Here is a 17,216-nt window from a genome sequence, read left to right on the forward strand (position 1 = left end):
GGAGAGCATCTCGGAAGTGCAGCAGTAGCATTGTATTCTGTTTTAAAGCTCTTGTGCATAGCGCTTGTTAGCCAGATACCTTTTCAGTTTTAAGCAAGCTGCGATAATCTCAATGCACAATCTAATATTTTGTCATAAATGACAAATATTTGGGGTAGTAAGGAAACTCCTGGAAAGCAAACATGCTGATTAAATATTCTTTCTTAAAAATAACATATGTTTTGTTTATCTTTTTTTCAGATGTAAGCAGTTCTGCACCATCATCTTTACGAAGCACAGGGAATATTTCCTTATTGGGAAATAGGAAGCTTTTTTTTGACACTCATGTGCTGGTATGCCTCTTGGAAGAAAATGGTAATTTGCTAGAAATGGGTAGCTATTTTTAATGTCATTTCATGGGTGATTTTTTAGTTTACAAAGTTGGTTACTTACTTCTCCTTGACATGTGATGTTACAGCTTCGTTTTTGTGGGTTTTTTTTTTTTTATATACTAGCTAAGGACATGTAAGTTTTTTCTAATTCCAAAAGGAGACAGTGAGCTTATATAACTTTGGTTGGAATAATTTATTATCCTGTTGGTAATTAAAAAATGCTAAAGAGAAATTAGATTTTAAGAATTGAAATCAAAAAACAGTTGTCAAGGTAGTGATTTAAAATGTATTAACTGGATTCCTACATATTTAGTATATAGCATCTTGAATACACAACAATGTGTTGTAATAGGATTGAATATGGACTACTATGTAAAATGTAGTTTTTAGGATATAATGTAGAATACTATATGAAATATGGCTGCTCTTATGCTAAAACATAGATAAGGGAGTCGATTATTTTGGATTTGTGCTAATGTTGTCGAGGTGGGGAAAGTACCTTAAGGTGAAGTGCAGTACAGCTGAATTGATTTCTGACAGCTCTCCATCCCTGAAAAGAAGAGGTCCCGGTCCCATTTCCCTGCCATGTGGCTTCATCTCTTTCCACGTGCCAAACTAATTCTCAGAAAACTCTGCAGCTCTTTTGCTTGATTGGTATTTGGAGACGCTAGTTTTATGAGCTCACAGAGCAGAGCACTAGGACACACACAAACTGGCAGGAGGAGGGATAAGAAAAGAGAGAGGAGGGGTATCTCTTCCTTTTGGTGGTGGCAAACTATAACATGAGCTCAGCTATTGAAAGCAACTCACTCTCAGACCACATGTGTGCTTTCTAACACTTAACTGCTGCTAGTTAGTTTGAAACAATCATGCTTTTGCAAGTGTTTCCTTTTATAATGTTTAAATCTTGTTCATGACATTTTTATTCCTACATTTTGAAAGTGGAAAAGTTGACAAGTATTTCTAGGTACAATGTTTTACGATAGTTTCCAATATATTTAGTTTAAAAGGTTTTTAATAGAGACTCAGAGGCTGGTAGGCCTAAAATCAGAGCGGTTAGCTCTGTTTTCAGTTGTTGAGTCTTGTACATCTTCAGTGGTTCTGAAGATTTATAGTATACTGGAAGTATACGCTGCTTTTCAGGGTCGGAATTCTTGCTCATAGAAATAACCACATGTGAGAGATGACATTCCATAATACTTCTAGAAAATTTCCAGGAAAATATCCTGCTGATACTGTAATAGCGCTGTACTACAAAAGGAACTATACTGTGTCAGAGACATAATTTTGGGGTGGAGGAACTTGGATGTACTGACTGGTTGTGCTCTTGTTAGTGCTGGATCAAGAGGAGTGTGTTTTATCTTTCATAACGGACATTTGTTTTAACTTGGTGCTGAGTATTAGCAAGTGGCATTTCTGTAAACTGTCCAGATTTAGGTCTCTCTCTGAATGTTGTTGCATTTTGTTTTGCTTAGGGTTCACTACTCAGCAGTCGGAGGTCATTGTATCTGCATTAGTGAAAATTATGAACACCAACCTGGATATGATTTACAAGGACATGGTCACCAAAGTGCAGCAGGTTAGCTCAAAGACGATGGTGGGGTTGAAGTAAATCAAAACCTAGTATGCCTGCTAATGAAATATATGTTGCTGTTTATTACTGTTAGACACTGTATTTTAGAAGTTTGAAGGTGAAGAACAAACATCCCTCTTTATTGGCTAGTGAATTTCATCCTGAGTTTATGAAATACTTATCAAAGTGTTGTGGTGGACCCTGAGATTTAGGTACTGTGAGCTGGTACACAAACCACAGGTAGTTTTTTGGTTTCGACCTTATTGTAGCATGAAATAGAATTACTGAGGCGGCTTTTAGACAGATATAGGAGGTATTCAATGCATGGATTTGAATAGTTACAGCTTCTACATATATTCTCTTGTAGACTTGTAACAAGGAAGTACAGATTCCCGCAGTGATTTACCGCCCTGTTATGTTGTACCTTTTTATTTATCTCTTTGTGTCACAATGACATTTATATTGGATTAGAATTGAGCTGGATTTCTTATATAATGTTTTTAGGGCATGATCGGTGTGGTTGTATACATTGGTAACATATAGGAACATGTATAGTTTGGATGTTGATCTTGAAATCTATCACCTTTTCCTTTGATGCATACATTGTTCATGGTATCCTCTAAACCTAGCCAGCATATACATTTTGGTGCGAGGAAGTGAAGAAAACTTGCTTGGAAATAGACTGATAATGCTGAGTATCCACAGAGATCCTTCCTGGCTACCAGGAAACGCGTACAACTGAGCTGAATAGTTAGCTTTGACTTGTGACGGAATGATTGTTTTAATGAATAATTGTGTCTGGAGGCAAGGGTTCTTGTTCTAATACTGGCTGTGATTTTTTTGGGAGCCCTTTGTCAGGTCATACAAAGGTAGATCCGTGTAAGGAATTGGACATGACAGTGTTGAATATTGCCACGTTGAGCTCTTAGGCATCTGGCTCCAGAAATGAAACCGAAATTCAGAGTAAGACATGATTCACTGCATGTGGAGCTTAAGCATCTTTGAATGGGATTCACAATATCTGGTATGCTGGAATTCCCTGACACGTAAGCTAATAGACAACGCTGACAAGAAGCATAGCTGAAGTACAGCCTCTTGGGCTGCTCTGTGAGGCTGGGATTCATGGCCCCAAGTCACCTTCTGAACACAGGCTTTAACTTATTTCATAGTAATGAGGCTGCTGTCTTAAAACATGAGAAAACAGCAGCTGCTGTCTCCATAGTGTAATAGTTTTGGCAATAGGGCATCTCATTAAGAAGCGGAATACCTGGATTTTGCACCACCTTCCATCTAGGGAGACTTCAGCTCATCTTTCCTACCTCCTAGATTCCAGGCAAGGCAGATGTGGGTGAGCTTTCTCCCCCTGTGCTGAACTTGTTCCACAGTCAATCAGAGAATGCAATGTTAAAGGGACCCTTTCTCCCATGGTTGGTTATATTTCACAGTAAGCAGTCATTGCATCTCTGCCTCCTGCTATGCCCAGCTTTTTTTGAAGGAAAGCAGACAGGTTTTCCTTTGTTACTCCTGATGGTAGATGTTTTCTGAGACTGACTGGGAGATTCCACCTTCAGGTGACTTTCTGTCATTAAGATTGAAATATGCAGGTTTGTATGGCATGCTAAGATAGAAGCCGCTCAGGAGGCGTGTATGCCCTGAACTCTGGGCAACATGATAGAACCTGTAGTTCTTTATAGTCTTTGAATACAATTCTTACACAAAAAGAGAATGATAAGTTGGAAGAGAATTTGGAAAGTTGTAGATGTAGCTATTGCCATTAGGCCCTAGTTTGGATATGTAAAAGATGAAATATTAACTGGTTAGATAAAACCTTGGGGGGGGGTGGAAAATATGTGTGTGGGTATGTATAGAGATGATGAAGAGAAAGAATATGGAAGAGTGTTTTCTGTTTTACTGAGCTCATTGAAGAGGGGAGAGAAAAAAAGCAAGCTGGAGACGTCAGGGAGTAAGAGAGGTGTCCATGGCAATATTCTTTCTGTAGACTTTTTGTAACATGTCTAGTACACTGAGCCATGTTTTTCAGTGTTGTGGTCACATAGCCTGGTGTGGCATCTCCAGATGCCACTTAAACATATAGCACTGTAAGTTAGAATAGCGTTTCCTCACGAAAGTGGAGTTAGAGTGCTGTGTCAGATTTATAGGCTCTTAGTCCAGAATCAAAAGCAAGGGACTACTTATTAGGGGGAGATCTTCAGAGAAGAGGAGGCAGTCCCTGTTTGCATGTGTGGATAGTGTAGGATCTAGAACAACGTCTACAGACTTTTCCATCCTTGAAAGTTGCAGAGAATTCTTGTTTGCCTTCTGTCAACTCAGTATAACAGACTGAGAAGAGCAATTAAAAGTGTAAGTATAGTGCATGATTCTGAGTAGTGAAGCAGAGCAAGCCCCCTTGCAGGGGGAGGTAAAAAAGGAGGTAATTACAAAAGAGTATGGTTGCACTGAGGAGTTTTGGTCTGAAAGGCAGTTTTCCTCATTTAGCTCAGAGACACATCTTCTCTTCCTAATGCTTAAGAATTTGAAGACTTGGAAGAAACTATTTCCTAGACTATTAATTGAATTGTTCTGATCTGTGTTAGCACTACTAATTTTGTCAAACTTTACCAACGTTTGAGCCTAACTTGCTTATTCTGTCACTTAATTTATCTTGCTTTCTGAAACTCAGATAATCAGTCTGAAATTGCTGGATTAAAAATTTCAGGGTACCAAAATAGCCTATCATATTTGTAGGCATAGATGAGAAAAAGCATTATAGTTACAATATGTTCTGAGGGTTTTTTTTCCCCCTCTTTTAAAGGAAATTGCACTTCAGCAAGTAATGTCCCATATTGGTGGTGTGAAAAAGGACATGATTATTTTGGAAAAAAGTGAATTTTCAGCACTTCGTTCAGAAAATGAGGTAAAAATCACTATCTTGGAAAGTGCTATTCTAGCACTTGCTTATTTTTTCTAATGATGTAAAAAAGCATCTTGTACCCAAGAGGTTGGCTGTGGGACCACTATGGTTTAACATCTTCGTTAATGACCTTGTTGATGGGGCAGAGCGCACCCTCAGCAAGTCTGCAGATGATACAAAGCTGGGAGCAGTGGCTGATACACCAGGCAGTTGTGCTGCCATTCAGAGGGACATCAACAAGCTGGGGAAATGGGATGACAGGAATCTCACGAAGTTGAACAAATGGAAATGCCAAGTCCTGCCTCTGGGGAGGAATAGGCCCATGTACCAGGACAGGCTGGGGCTGACCAGCTGGAAAGCAGCTTGGCAGAAGAGGTCCTGAGGGTCCTGGTGGACGCCCAGTTGACCATGAGCCAGCAATGAGCCCTTGTGGCAAAGAAGGCCGACAGCCTCGTTGGCTGTGTTAGGAAGGCTGCCAGTGGGTGAAGGGAGGTGATCCTTCCCCTCTGCCTGGCACTGGTGAGACTTCATCTGGAGTGCTGGGTCCAGTGCTGGGCTCCCCAGTGCAAGGGAGATGTGGACATGCTAGACATAGTCCGACAAACGTCCTCAAAGATCAGTAAGGGACTGGAGCATCTGACATATGAGGAAAGACTGCGAGAAGGCTCAGTGGGGATCTCATCAATGTATACAAATATTTGAAGGGAGGGTATAAAGAACACCGAGACAGGCTCTTTTCTGGTGGTGTCCTGTGACAGAGCAATAGTTAATTGGCACAGACCGAAATGCGGGAAATTCTATTTAGACATAAGAAAACGCTTTTTACTATAAGGGTGGTAGAACACTGGAATAGGGTACCCAGAGAGGCTGTGGAGTCCCTATCCTAGAGATACTCAAAACCCAACTGGACATGGTCCTGAGCAACCTGCTCTAGTTGCCCCTGCTTTGAGCAGGGGATTGGACTGGATGATCTCCAGAGAGAAGATGCTACAGCTATACCTATTTCATGTATCTTTTGAAAGAGGTAAAGTAATAGAATAATTTGAGTTAGAAGGGACCTCTAGAGAATATTAGGTAGTTGCAGGCTGCAGTATCATTGCCGTTTAGCCATCTCTTCTTAAAGCTGAACAAACCCAGCTCTCTCTCCTCCTCATCCCCCCACCCCCAACATAGTGTGCTCCAGCCCCCCATCATCTTCATGGCCCTCCCTGGACTTGCTCCAGTATGTCAACATCTGTCTTCCACCAGGGAGCCTAAAGCTGGACACAGCACTTCCAGTGCAGGCTCACAACTGCTAAATATCGGGAAATAATCACTTCCCTTGGCCTGCTGGGTTTACTCTTGCTTGTACCATCCTATGCATTTGGCCACTTCTGCTGCTGTGGGACATTGCCAGCTTCTGTCTTGTGCTGTTATTTGGAAGCGCACAGCACTGAGTAAACATGCATGTGTATACGCATGAATATATCTATACACATACTGAGGACATAGAGTTAAACCACACTCATTTTGCCTTCTTTTTCACATTATTGATTATAGTTATTGTTACTGATCATGCAAATTCATTACTATTTCTAGATTATGTGTTTTTATATATAGTAATAAAGTGTACAATTTTTTTCTACTCTCCCAGAAAATAAAACTTGAACTTCAGCAGATAAAGAAGCAAGTCATGGTAAGATACCATACCAATATAATTAAGAGTTAACACCTGTCTAGTTTGCTTAAATAAAAAATAATTGTTGCTTTCAAGACACTATTTTAAAAGCTGTGCTTAATTGTTGTGATATATAGGATACTGAAATTGCAGTTGATGGTATGCTGTGGGCTGCAACAAAAACAATTCCATGCATACTTCATTTATGGTGACAGAGAACTGTGAATGGTACAAGAGTTGAAGAAAAATGTAACTGAAGATTTTTCTACTTGCATGTCCTTAACTTAGATTCAGAAAGTGGCTAACTGCCGTGTCATGGTTACAGCTGAGTGAATTTCTGCATTTAGGGCTGCCTGTTACATGTAAAAATGCAACAGTTTGGGTTTTTTTTTGTTGGGTGATGTTTTTTTGATGTGTGTTTTTTTTTTTTTTTTTTTGTCTGAAGACATATCTGTTAGCTGTCCAGAATTTAAAATAGCTTTTAAATGGCTTCTTTAGGCCATTAAGTTTGGGACCATTATGTTTGGTCCCATTTGTTTAGGAGCAAATGACCTTTGCAAGAAAACAGACTCTCTGGAGAAAACGTAACTCTGTTAATGATCATACAGATTCTTATTCTTATCAGGTTTAAGCATCAGTGCTGTGTTTCTGTTCTTTATGGTTTGCCTGTATTGAATAGCACTCCAAACATCAAAACTACCATCAAAAACAAGATTGTCTCAAAATCTATTATTTCAATGGGTGTGGAGTCATAAGCAGCCTTTACACAGAAACAAACATTCTTGCAACAGTGATTAAGATTGGAAACTGGGAAACATTAACTGTTTTTTAGAGAATATGGTCATCTGACTTGAGAACTGCTGTTTCCTGCTGTGATGTCCTTCTTAGCTGGAAGGATGGAGCATTCTTCTTTCTGTCAGATTTATCCATGAAACTGGCAGAATATTGGACTTGTTGAGCTAACTGACAATGTGGTCAAACTCAGCCTAGTGCCTCATTGCCATTTCTGTCCTATTCTTTTCAATTTCTTTTTGCACTGTCATCTCCAAAAGGAGAACATAAATTTCTCAAGGCTAATCCTGAATGTTTTATATTGTATTATGAAATGCTTAATGCATCTGGGTTTTCAGAATACCATTTTAAAATACATTTGGCATCTGATTTTTGAATTGTAACTTATTTTATGGTTTTAGTTGCATATAAAGTTAGTGTAATCCACCAGTAGAGTGGATCTGAGGATCAAGGATCTGAGTAATCTTTTCTTAAAAGCTAGATGTTTTTAAATTTAACTTTTAACTGTGAATATAAAATAACTTGCCCTTGTGAGAATAACGTTTGCTCATACTTGTTCCTCTAAAAGACAAGAAGACACAATGTTATAAAAGTTTAAGAAAAATTTATTTCTAATTTTTTGATTCATTAAACTGTAATGATATCTAATTATAAACCAGTTAAAGTTCAAAAATTGAAACATAGGAATTGAGTCTAATTATTATTTATACTAACTTAATGAACTCTTGACTAGTGACATTGGTCTACTTGAGAGATGCTTACTTTTTTTTAATAGTAGAATCTCCCAGAGCATCAGCAATCTCTTGCTTCTCCCACACATTCATCTGATTGGCAGTTTGCCTCATGACAAACTGTCAGCTGGCTGGAATTCCTGCCAGGATGCTGCATTAAAATGGCAGCTGTCACTGAGAAAAGCAGGAATCACTTACAGCTATTGATGAAGTAAAGTGCAAGTGTACAACTTATGGTCCTTTAAAAAAGTTAGATGTTTAAAAATATAATAAATGTTTCCTAACTTCTAAAATGTCTGTAGCTTTTTCTGAAAGCCCTAGATGCAGTCTTTAAAAACAGATTTTCTTTTACATTGGAAGGTTAGAAACTGCTTTTAAAGTTATCTTGAGCATCAAGATTGCTTCATGGAGGAAGTCCAACTTACATGTGTACCTAGGCATGGATTTCTAGAAATCAGAGAGGGTTATGGGATATAAGAAACATTCCCAGCATTTATAGAAGGATGTGCTCTCAATTAACTGCTGTTCTCAGTGTTCTGGTTTTGAAAGCAATTGTTATTTTTTTGATTCTGAGATCCAATTCATACTATAGAACATGAGTATTTCCCGGGGCAAGAATAGGAATATTTAGACTTTTGAAAGTTATGTACATTAATTGGAGAGAAGCTTGATTTCTGAGATATGTAAAGAGAGGCACAATATATTTGTCTAATTTTTTCTGCTTATAATTAAATAGAAAATCTTGCTTGCTGCTTTATCAATTTCTTCCCATTAGGATGAAATTACCAAAGTTCGTGCAGATAACAAGTTAAACCTAAACCTAGAGAAGAGCAGAGTAAAAGAATTGGTAAGTTTTGGTTACTTTCTTCTAGAAACATCTAAACAGTGAGTAATCTCCAAATTTGGGTAAGAGCATCTTACCCAAAGAGCATTTCCATATTAATTTATAGTATCATTCAGCTTCAAGATGGTATTGATCCAAGTTACTCATCCTTATGCTGCTATAGTACAAGGTGCTGCCATGTTTGGTTTTGTATGTCTATCTATTTTGATATTGTTTTAATATCAAGATTAACATATTACACTTAAATTTTTAGATATTTAATCTAAATATGCTGACTAGCTGCCTAAAGGTTTTCTATGTTATTACTGTATCTCTTTGTCTATTTTCACACTTAATTAAGTTTACACATTTCATTAAATTTATCATCATTGAAGATGTTTCATTTCCCTATAGCTAGAGAATTTATAGCGTAGCTAGTTTGTTAGGAAATACCTATTGTGAAAATAGTTGTAATTTTTTTTTTAATTGTAACTAATACTGGTTCAGATTGTTTTGAACTTTGAAATATCTGGTAGAACTGAATTGATGTGATCTTAAATTAGAATAACGTAGATGAAGTAGAAGATTAACAAGTTTTTTGCATTACATGTAGCACTGTAAATACAGTTCTGTTCCCATAGATTTTTTTTTTTAATAGCTTTTAGGATCTCAAAGAAATTGCATCTTCTAAATGCAAAGATCTTTTAATGACATTTTTCTATTAATTTTATTTCTTATTCAGTCCTTTTTCACAAGTGTGTAATGAAGACTTAATATTTATCTCCAGTCTAGGCAATAAGAACTGTTCAAGTAGATATCATTTATCTTTTGTATGTGCCCCTTGAAATTTTTCACAATGATTAGTTTAGGTAACAGCTGTGTCAGCTATTTAGTATAATGACTAATGGTCTGTTATCCCATGGTAGACGCTTGGACAAAGTACAACTTGAGCAGGTAGAATTCTTGTTTAAAGGTTAATACTTTATGCTAATGTTTTAAAAAAGCATCATATGAAATGTATTAACTGTGTAGATCGTGAGCTTTGCAATACTTTGGGCTTAGAAAAACCTATTTAAAACCACTTCACCAGTGATAAATTAGTCACTAGTGTTTTCTTGTATATTTATGTAGGATCCTGGAATCTGGACTCTGTCTGTTGCTCAGAACACTACATTATTTTTACTGCCTCCAAGGAAAAGCAAACTGTGCATGTCAACTTTCTCTTAAGAAACTTGACCAACTTTGTAGTCTGTTGTGCAACTATAATTTCATAGTTTCTATGAAAACTGCTCTTTTCTTTTTTTCCTCCTCCCACTCCCCCACTTTAACTGCCAGCTCTGCCATGCATGAACAGAAAAGGAAAAAGGCAGATGAATGGGGAACAGGTTGTAGCATATATGCTGAGTTGGGGGTGAGACGTAATCCAGTATTTTCTATAGTAGACAGAGCATCATTTACTTGGATTCTAATGTGACTTAGGACTGAATATCTAGCTTACTGAGAATAAAACTCAGGATAATTGAAGGTTACTGTGCATTGTTACTAAGTTACTATTCAGAAGAGAAATGTCCTAAGTTTAAATTGATTTAACGTGAAGCACTAAGTAAAATGTTCTTATCCTTTAGTTTTGCTTGGAATAAGTACTGAAGGAGAATTTCTTAATTTGTCAACACTGATGTGGGCAGTCTTTAACATTTCAAACTCTAAATGCTTTATCTTTTAATTAGTTGCATTCAACTTTACATTTCTTGGAGAATCCTACATCGCTTAATGCACATCTGTTTATGCTGTGATTTATATCTGCAATGATATGGATGTGATTTAGAAACTCAAAGTATGGTACAAAATTCCATATTCATGTGTTCATGCATCCCAGTGCCTCTAAGCTTGCTGCTAAAAATCTCAAGATGCATCTGACAAAACTGAATTTTTTCTGCACTGTGAAAAACATGGACTTAAGGGGAAATCTCCCTGTTGAATTTCAGGGAGGGGGTTTAACCTTGTCTTTCCTCCCTTTTTTTATGCAGTGGTGTTATTACAGATGTGTGGTGATGCCTTCCAGTAAAAGAGTGTATTTCACTGTCTTAAACCTAAGTTCAAAATCCTTGGGTCTGACCTAGAGAGTTCTAGCCACAAAGCAAAACTTTTAACAAATACAAACATCAAGAAAGAAGCTTGTAGAATAGAAATTATTCAGAAAATGTGTATTTGGCTAACAGCATCTACTTAAAGTAAAACAGACAAACTATCTGAATCCATAAAATTGTTTATTTTAAATGTCACGGTTCTTCTGATAGTGATGATCATTTTATTAATGTGAGGTCAAATTCTTACATGAAATTTCACCTCAAACATAATTTTAATTAGATTCTTTTATAAATATTCTTCCATCTTCCCATTTTCAAAAAGGTGTATTTATATAAAATGTCTGAATTTCTTTTTTTGTCCCTCTCTTCATTTTGCAGAATCTAGTGACTGTTTCATTAATTGTAGACATGCTGTTATTTGTCTTTATTATGTCATTTTCCACATTTGTAGCAGCCTGCTATCTCTTAACTTCATCTTTAGATCAGTCAAAAGTCCAAACAGAGCTCTGGATCCTTAAGGAGGGTTTTTCAGTGCTGAGGCATTTATGTAGATTAATCTGAGTTTAATATTAAAGTGGAATAAGCTTCCAGCGTGGAGGAAAAATAAAGCAACTTTCCACATAAGAATGTCAACAGATGAGGTTATTGCTGTGTAACTGAGGGTGCCTGATGACCTTAATACTCTGCACTATAGACTGGCCGTTTAGCAGCTGTCTATGAATAATGGAATTGCTCCGGTAGCGGGACAGGAACCATTATAGATGTCAAGATAAATCATGCCTGTTCATGAGTCAGAAAGGTAACCTGCCTTAAAGGTATGCTTCTTTAATTTGGATTTAACTTTCCTTGAACCCAAATAGCTATAACTTAAAAATAAGCCACCATTTCCAATGTTCCACAAATTAATGGCTTAACGTGAGATACAAATGTTCTATATTTAACAAATATATCATGAAATGATGGTCAGAACAATACAGATGGTGAGCGCATGCAATGCTGGCTAAACGTTTCTTTGATAGCTGAGTTTGATATGATGTTTTAAAACTGTACTTCCCTTCCTGAAGAAAGTAGATGGTTCAGTCTTAATTGTGCTTGTATGCTTGATGGGTTAGTTAACTGTTCCAGAGTTATTTACTGTTTAGAGTCATAGGTCTTTGTTTTTCAGAAATGCAAATCTGTCAACCTTTCTTCCAGCTGCTATTAATATGTACAGTTTTTACAGAAGATGAGTGTCTGACGTACTTGTTGCACTTTACAGTTCGGAGGTGTGGATGAACACCTGTCTAAATTGTGCTTTTCCGAAGGACAGCAATTATCCTGCAATACTGTCTCCCAAGTGGTGTCAGACAATCTTGTCCAGATTCAATGTTCTACAGAATTTGGAAACAAAGAAATGTGCTTTTAAGTGTGGGGGAAGAAGTTTAATGACAATATCATGTTTATCTTTTTTCCCCCCCCTCCCCCTCTCCCTCTAGTACTCACTTAATGAAAGAAAACTACTTGAAATGAGGACAGAAATAGTGGAATTGGTAAGAACTTGGTAGCTGATTATTACGCAGCAAATCTTTTTGTACTTGTGTTATAGACCTGGTATTTTTTTTGGAGTTGTTCATGTCTTTAGGCACTTTAATGTACAAAATGTCATTGTGCTTTATTATTTCCCTGTGTATTTTCCTATTGGTACAGATAACTGAAGTGTCTATAGAATAAAAAGGCTGTCATATATATTATTAGACCCTCTGCATGTATATATAAACTGTTCAGTGGTCACTCTGTTTTGAAACTTCATGCATATAGTATTTTCTCTAGATGGAATTCTGCTCTTAATGTTAGTTTGTGAAATTAATTCCGTGCACGCCTCCCCCCCACCCCACCCCGTGCTCAGTGAGACTGAAACACATTGCTAGATTGATTTGGCTTCATTTTAGAGAAGATTTTTACCAAGCACTTCCTCTTCCTTTTGTTTCCTTTCTGTAGTATAGGGAATTATCCCTAGGAAGATGTGTAGCAGTAAATCATTAACTGATTCACAATGTTTCAGTAGTGCCGATTTGAAAATACCAGCAATGCAGCAGCTGTTTACAAGTTTGATCTTTCAGTCTTTTCTGTGTAATAATTCTATCCCATGTCTTTTACGGAAGTCCTGTGTTCTGTCATAATCAGATTCTGAATTTGTTTGTAGCTGTTCTTGTGGTAGAATTCATTACAAGGTGAAGACATGCTTTTTTACATCAGAAGACCAATTCTCAGTTTTTCTAATGATCCATAAATCTTTATGCTCCGGTATGTTTTTGTCACAAGAGACTTTTAGACTTCTCAATAGCTCTTATAATTGAGCAGTGACTTTAATATCGGTGAGCCAAACAACAGATTGAAGTTCATGTTTATGCTACTAGATTGAGATAAAAAGGCATCCAGTTCTGCCACTTTCTAGATTACGTGTTAAGGAATGTGTAATCATATAAGTTTCCTGAGTTCACCAAATTATTCAATTCCTTGGATATAATCAGATAGGAAGGAACTTGTTCTCTTTGAATTCAAATTAACATACATTTAAGGAGGAACCAAAAATACAACTTGAAGGGATGGGTTACCTTTCTAAATAAACTAGAAACTTTTCAAATTGCATCATTTTGTTGCTTTGGTTTTTAGCATGCGCAGCAAGATCGAGCTCTGACCCAAACAGACAGAAAAATAGACACAGAAGTTGCAGATCTGAAAACAATGCTCGAATCGCACAAACTTGATAATATTAAGTACTTAGCAGGTAAGGAATCTGATGGTTGTCTCTGATGGTGAAACTGTTAAACATTGTTAAATGTTTGGCAAACTCTTGATTGACTGTATTCATAAAGGCCCTGATTAAAAAAAAAAATACTTTAAATAGTCTCAGTCAAGATTAGCAGCCTTATTTCTGTACTTAACCCAGACAAAGTTTCCTATGATTTGCAACTTTATTTTGCATGGGCTATGGCTGTATGACTTTTCAGTTTTTTCCCCTGCTTTATGCTGTAATAGTAATGTGTATGAGAAATCTAAAAGATTGCCTGTTAACAAGGGCCAAAAAGTTCTTGTATGCCTGACTTAATTTATAAAAGCAGCCTGCTGCATGCATTTCTAGGATTTCTTCATCTGTCTGATGGAGATCTATATAAAAAATGGAACATTTCAGCTTTTCTAACTGTTCAGCGCTACATGTTCTTTAAACTTTCATTTTTCAGGCATGTGCATTAGAAAAATACTACATGTGTGTGTGCCTACATTATTGCCCTAGGTAACTAATATTCTGACATTTTTCTACTGAGTGTGTACTGCTATTAAATGAGCAGGTTTGCAGTAGAAAATTATTCTTCTGATTTTAGATTTTCTGATTATTCTTTCACAACGGATTTTGTCACAAGTACAATCGTTTAGGTCTATTCATAGTACTGTATTTCAGGCATATCCTTTAGAGAGAACTATTACTGGAAAACAAAAGGCAATTTATTAAAATGAAAGGAATTCTTTTCCCCACCATCCCTACTCAAAAACATGTTGAACTCTGCATGAAAAAAAAAAAAATAATTTGCATTGTGTTTGAAGTGGTCCTGTTGCAAACAGTGACAAAAATCTTTTGTGTGTATATCTAGAAACCAAAAGTTGATGTCATTTACATAGAAATTTTAAAAATTGCAAACTGATAAGCCTCGTTAAAGATAGCTTTCATTTATTTGTTTGCTGAATACTTGACTGTGATTTAATAATCCTGTTATTCATTTCCTCACTTTACAATTGTAATTTGCCATATTGATCTTTTTTGGAATGGTAAGCAACTAAGGGTTTTTCAGCCTTTTAATAGTTTTCTACCCCCGTTTTCCTGCATTCTTTTTTTCCTTCCTTCTTATTTGTCATTTTTGTGCCCTTCCACCTTGAAATTGTTTGTTCTAAATTAAAAAACTTATTTTCTTAATGCGGAAGGGGTGGTGGTTACACTTTTAGTATTGTAGTAAGATGTGTATATAGCCTTCTGAAGAAATGTTCCGAGAGCTAATGATTTATTGTCTCCATTTTCCTCCCCATTTTTATTTTCTTTTAGGTTCAGTATTTACGTGCCTTACTGTAGCACTGGGATTTTATCGTTTATGGATATAATAAAACATCAGTTTAAAGGGCCTTATATTGTCTTGGTTTCTGGAAAAAAAGTTTTATCTTTGCCTGGACTTTAACCAAGTCTTGACTGGTTTTGTTGGGTGTTTTTTTTATTTATTTGTAAAGCAGACTGTATTGAGAATGTAACCAAAGACGTGCCTAGAAACAAACTGTACACATATCATGCATATTTTGAAACTTACCTCTGATGAAAGCGTGGTATACATATTTCTGCCATTTCCCTCCATTCTGAACTGCAGTACACCTTGCTGCTACAAAGTGTGATGTAAGCAAAGACTGACATTCATACCAATCGTATGGGGCTGCATGCTGTGGAGAAGAATCTATGGAATTATGTTCCATTGCCTATTCAGACATGCTTGCCCGAGGCAGTTGCATGTATCAGACTGAAGTCTTGATTATTAATGTAAAACTGAAACTACACGTTTTGTGGCTTGGAGGCACTCTTGTATAAGTGGAATTTGTGTTAACGGAATCATGCTTAATTCCCTCCTTCTAACACTTGTTCATACAGTGTACATACTATCAGATATTTAGTTTGCTATTTTTATAACGTTACAGTTATCAGCTTGTTTTCCAGATGGCCGTCCAATCAGTCATCTTTCATGAAAGAGTACTGTGTAATGATAGCAGTGTTTGCTGCTAGGTTTGCTTGTAATATATTTGTAGAGATTTTTGTGACTAACTTGCCTTTGGTACATGTAAGTATCTGATACTCATTCCATATGCTAATTGTTAACTTTACCACTGTAACTGGAATTTTGAAATGCAGTAAAATACATTAGTTGTGTTAATTTACAGTTAAGTGATACAGTGTCTCTGGTGCTGCGTTCTTGATGGAGGGGAATTGATGCTTCTAGAAAGGAAAGAGATTTTAAATGGTGGTTATGAAGCAGTGTCTTAGGCAAGGGAACTGCAATACCAACAGTCTTCTGGGGTTTTTGTTGGTTTACTTTTAAAAAAAAAATTCCTGTTGGTTCTTCAGATGTGGAACTTTGATAGTGATTATAATAATGAAAGCAGTAATAGAGACCTGCAATGTTTAATCCAGTTCTGAGCAAGCCCATGTGAACTAGTAAGTGCAACTGAAAGCAATGAAGGAAGGCGTCCAGTGTATCCAGATATCTATCATTCTTCCACTGATGAAAAGGCTGCTTTAGTAGCAGAACTGCCATCTGTGTTCCTTCAGTTAAGGGAAATTTTCCGTTCTTGCTTGCTCTTAGGAAGAGAGAACAATCTATGCACTGGTAATAAATGCTGTTAGAGCACAATCAGGCTTTGCTTAATGAAAGTAAAGCTGTTTGGCTACTTTGTGCCTGTACTGTAATAAACATTTAACTTTTTTGGTGGTTGGGAGTGCCAACTTTGATCACATGCAAGTGTGGAGGAAGAGATGCATGCCTGTAACAATACTATACTGGCCTGAAATAAAGAATTTTGAATATTTCATAGAATATGCTGAGTTTTCATTATAAATGCAACTTTTTAATTTGAATTTAATCTCTTTGTTGGAAGGTAAGTCACTGCTAATAGGACTTTAAGCTAAGAATTAGCAAAGTTGACAGCCCTCTAACACACTGAAGAGAAAAGAACAGTCAATGTAAGGAAAACTATCATTGCAGAATAACAGCCCCTTTAAATTGAATGAATCTATATTCAAGGTCTTCACTCTTTTTTTTTTTTTTAATATTTTTTGTACTAACTTATAGGACATGACACTTTCTCAAATTAGACAAGCAATAATTTAACGTTTGGAATGACTTCAGTGTTGGATCCTATCTTCCCAGGACAGATGATTCTATATATGTCTATGTAATCAGTACATCTTTGCCTGTATGCCTGAGCATCTGATAAATAGTCACTAAAATAATTATTTAGAACTAATTTTAAATGTAGGATCTATCCTGCTAAAAATAGATACTATGCAAATAAATTTCTTTTCAGGGCAGGGGGAAGGAGGAAGTGAAAGATTATAGAGCAGCATTGTCCTGGAATTAGCAAAGTGTCAGGAAAACCAGCACTTCTTGGTGAGTGTTCTAAACAAGGAATAAAGTTAGTATGTCCTTCAGGAAAAGGACACTATAAATAGAATATTATTATTTCCTAGCCCATAAATTCTTGA

At 36.6% G+C, this 17,216-nt stretch overlaps 1 protein-coding gene across 1 annotated transcript; it reads left to right on the forward strand.

The window, feature by feature from the left end:
* Positions 1-240: 240 nt before the first annotated feature.
* Positions 241-15,147, forward strand: MCUR1 (mitochondrial calcium uniporter regulator 1; the record flags this gene model as incomplete). The annotated part of the gene is made up of 8 exons (XM_009575840.1): positions 241-354; positions 1,847-1,950; positions 4,757-4,858; positions 6,489-6,530; positions 8,811-8,882; positions 12,421-12,474; positions 13,598-13,712; positions 15,021-15,147. Coding segments are annotated over 8 exons (659 nt in total), but the record flags the coding sequence as incomplete, so codon positions are not given.
* Between the last annotated feature and the right edge of the window lie 2,069 nt (positions 15,148-17,216).

This window comes from Fulmarus glacialis, unplaced genomic scaffold (assembly GCF_000690835.1).
Source record: "Fulmarus glacialis isolate BGI_N327 unplaced genomic scaffold, ASM69083v1 scaffold31894, whole genome shotgun sequence".
In the NCBI taxonomy this organism is placed as follows: domain Eukaryota; kingdom Metazoa; phylum Chordata; class Aves; order Procellariiformes; family Procellariidae; genus Fulmarus; species Fulmarus glacialis.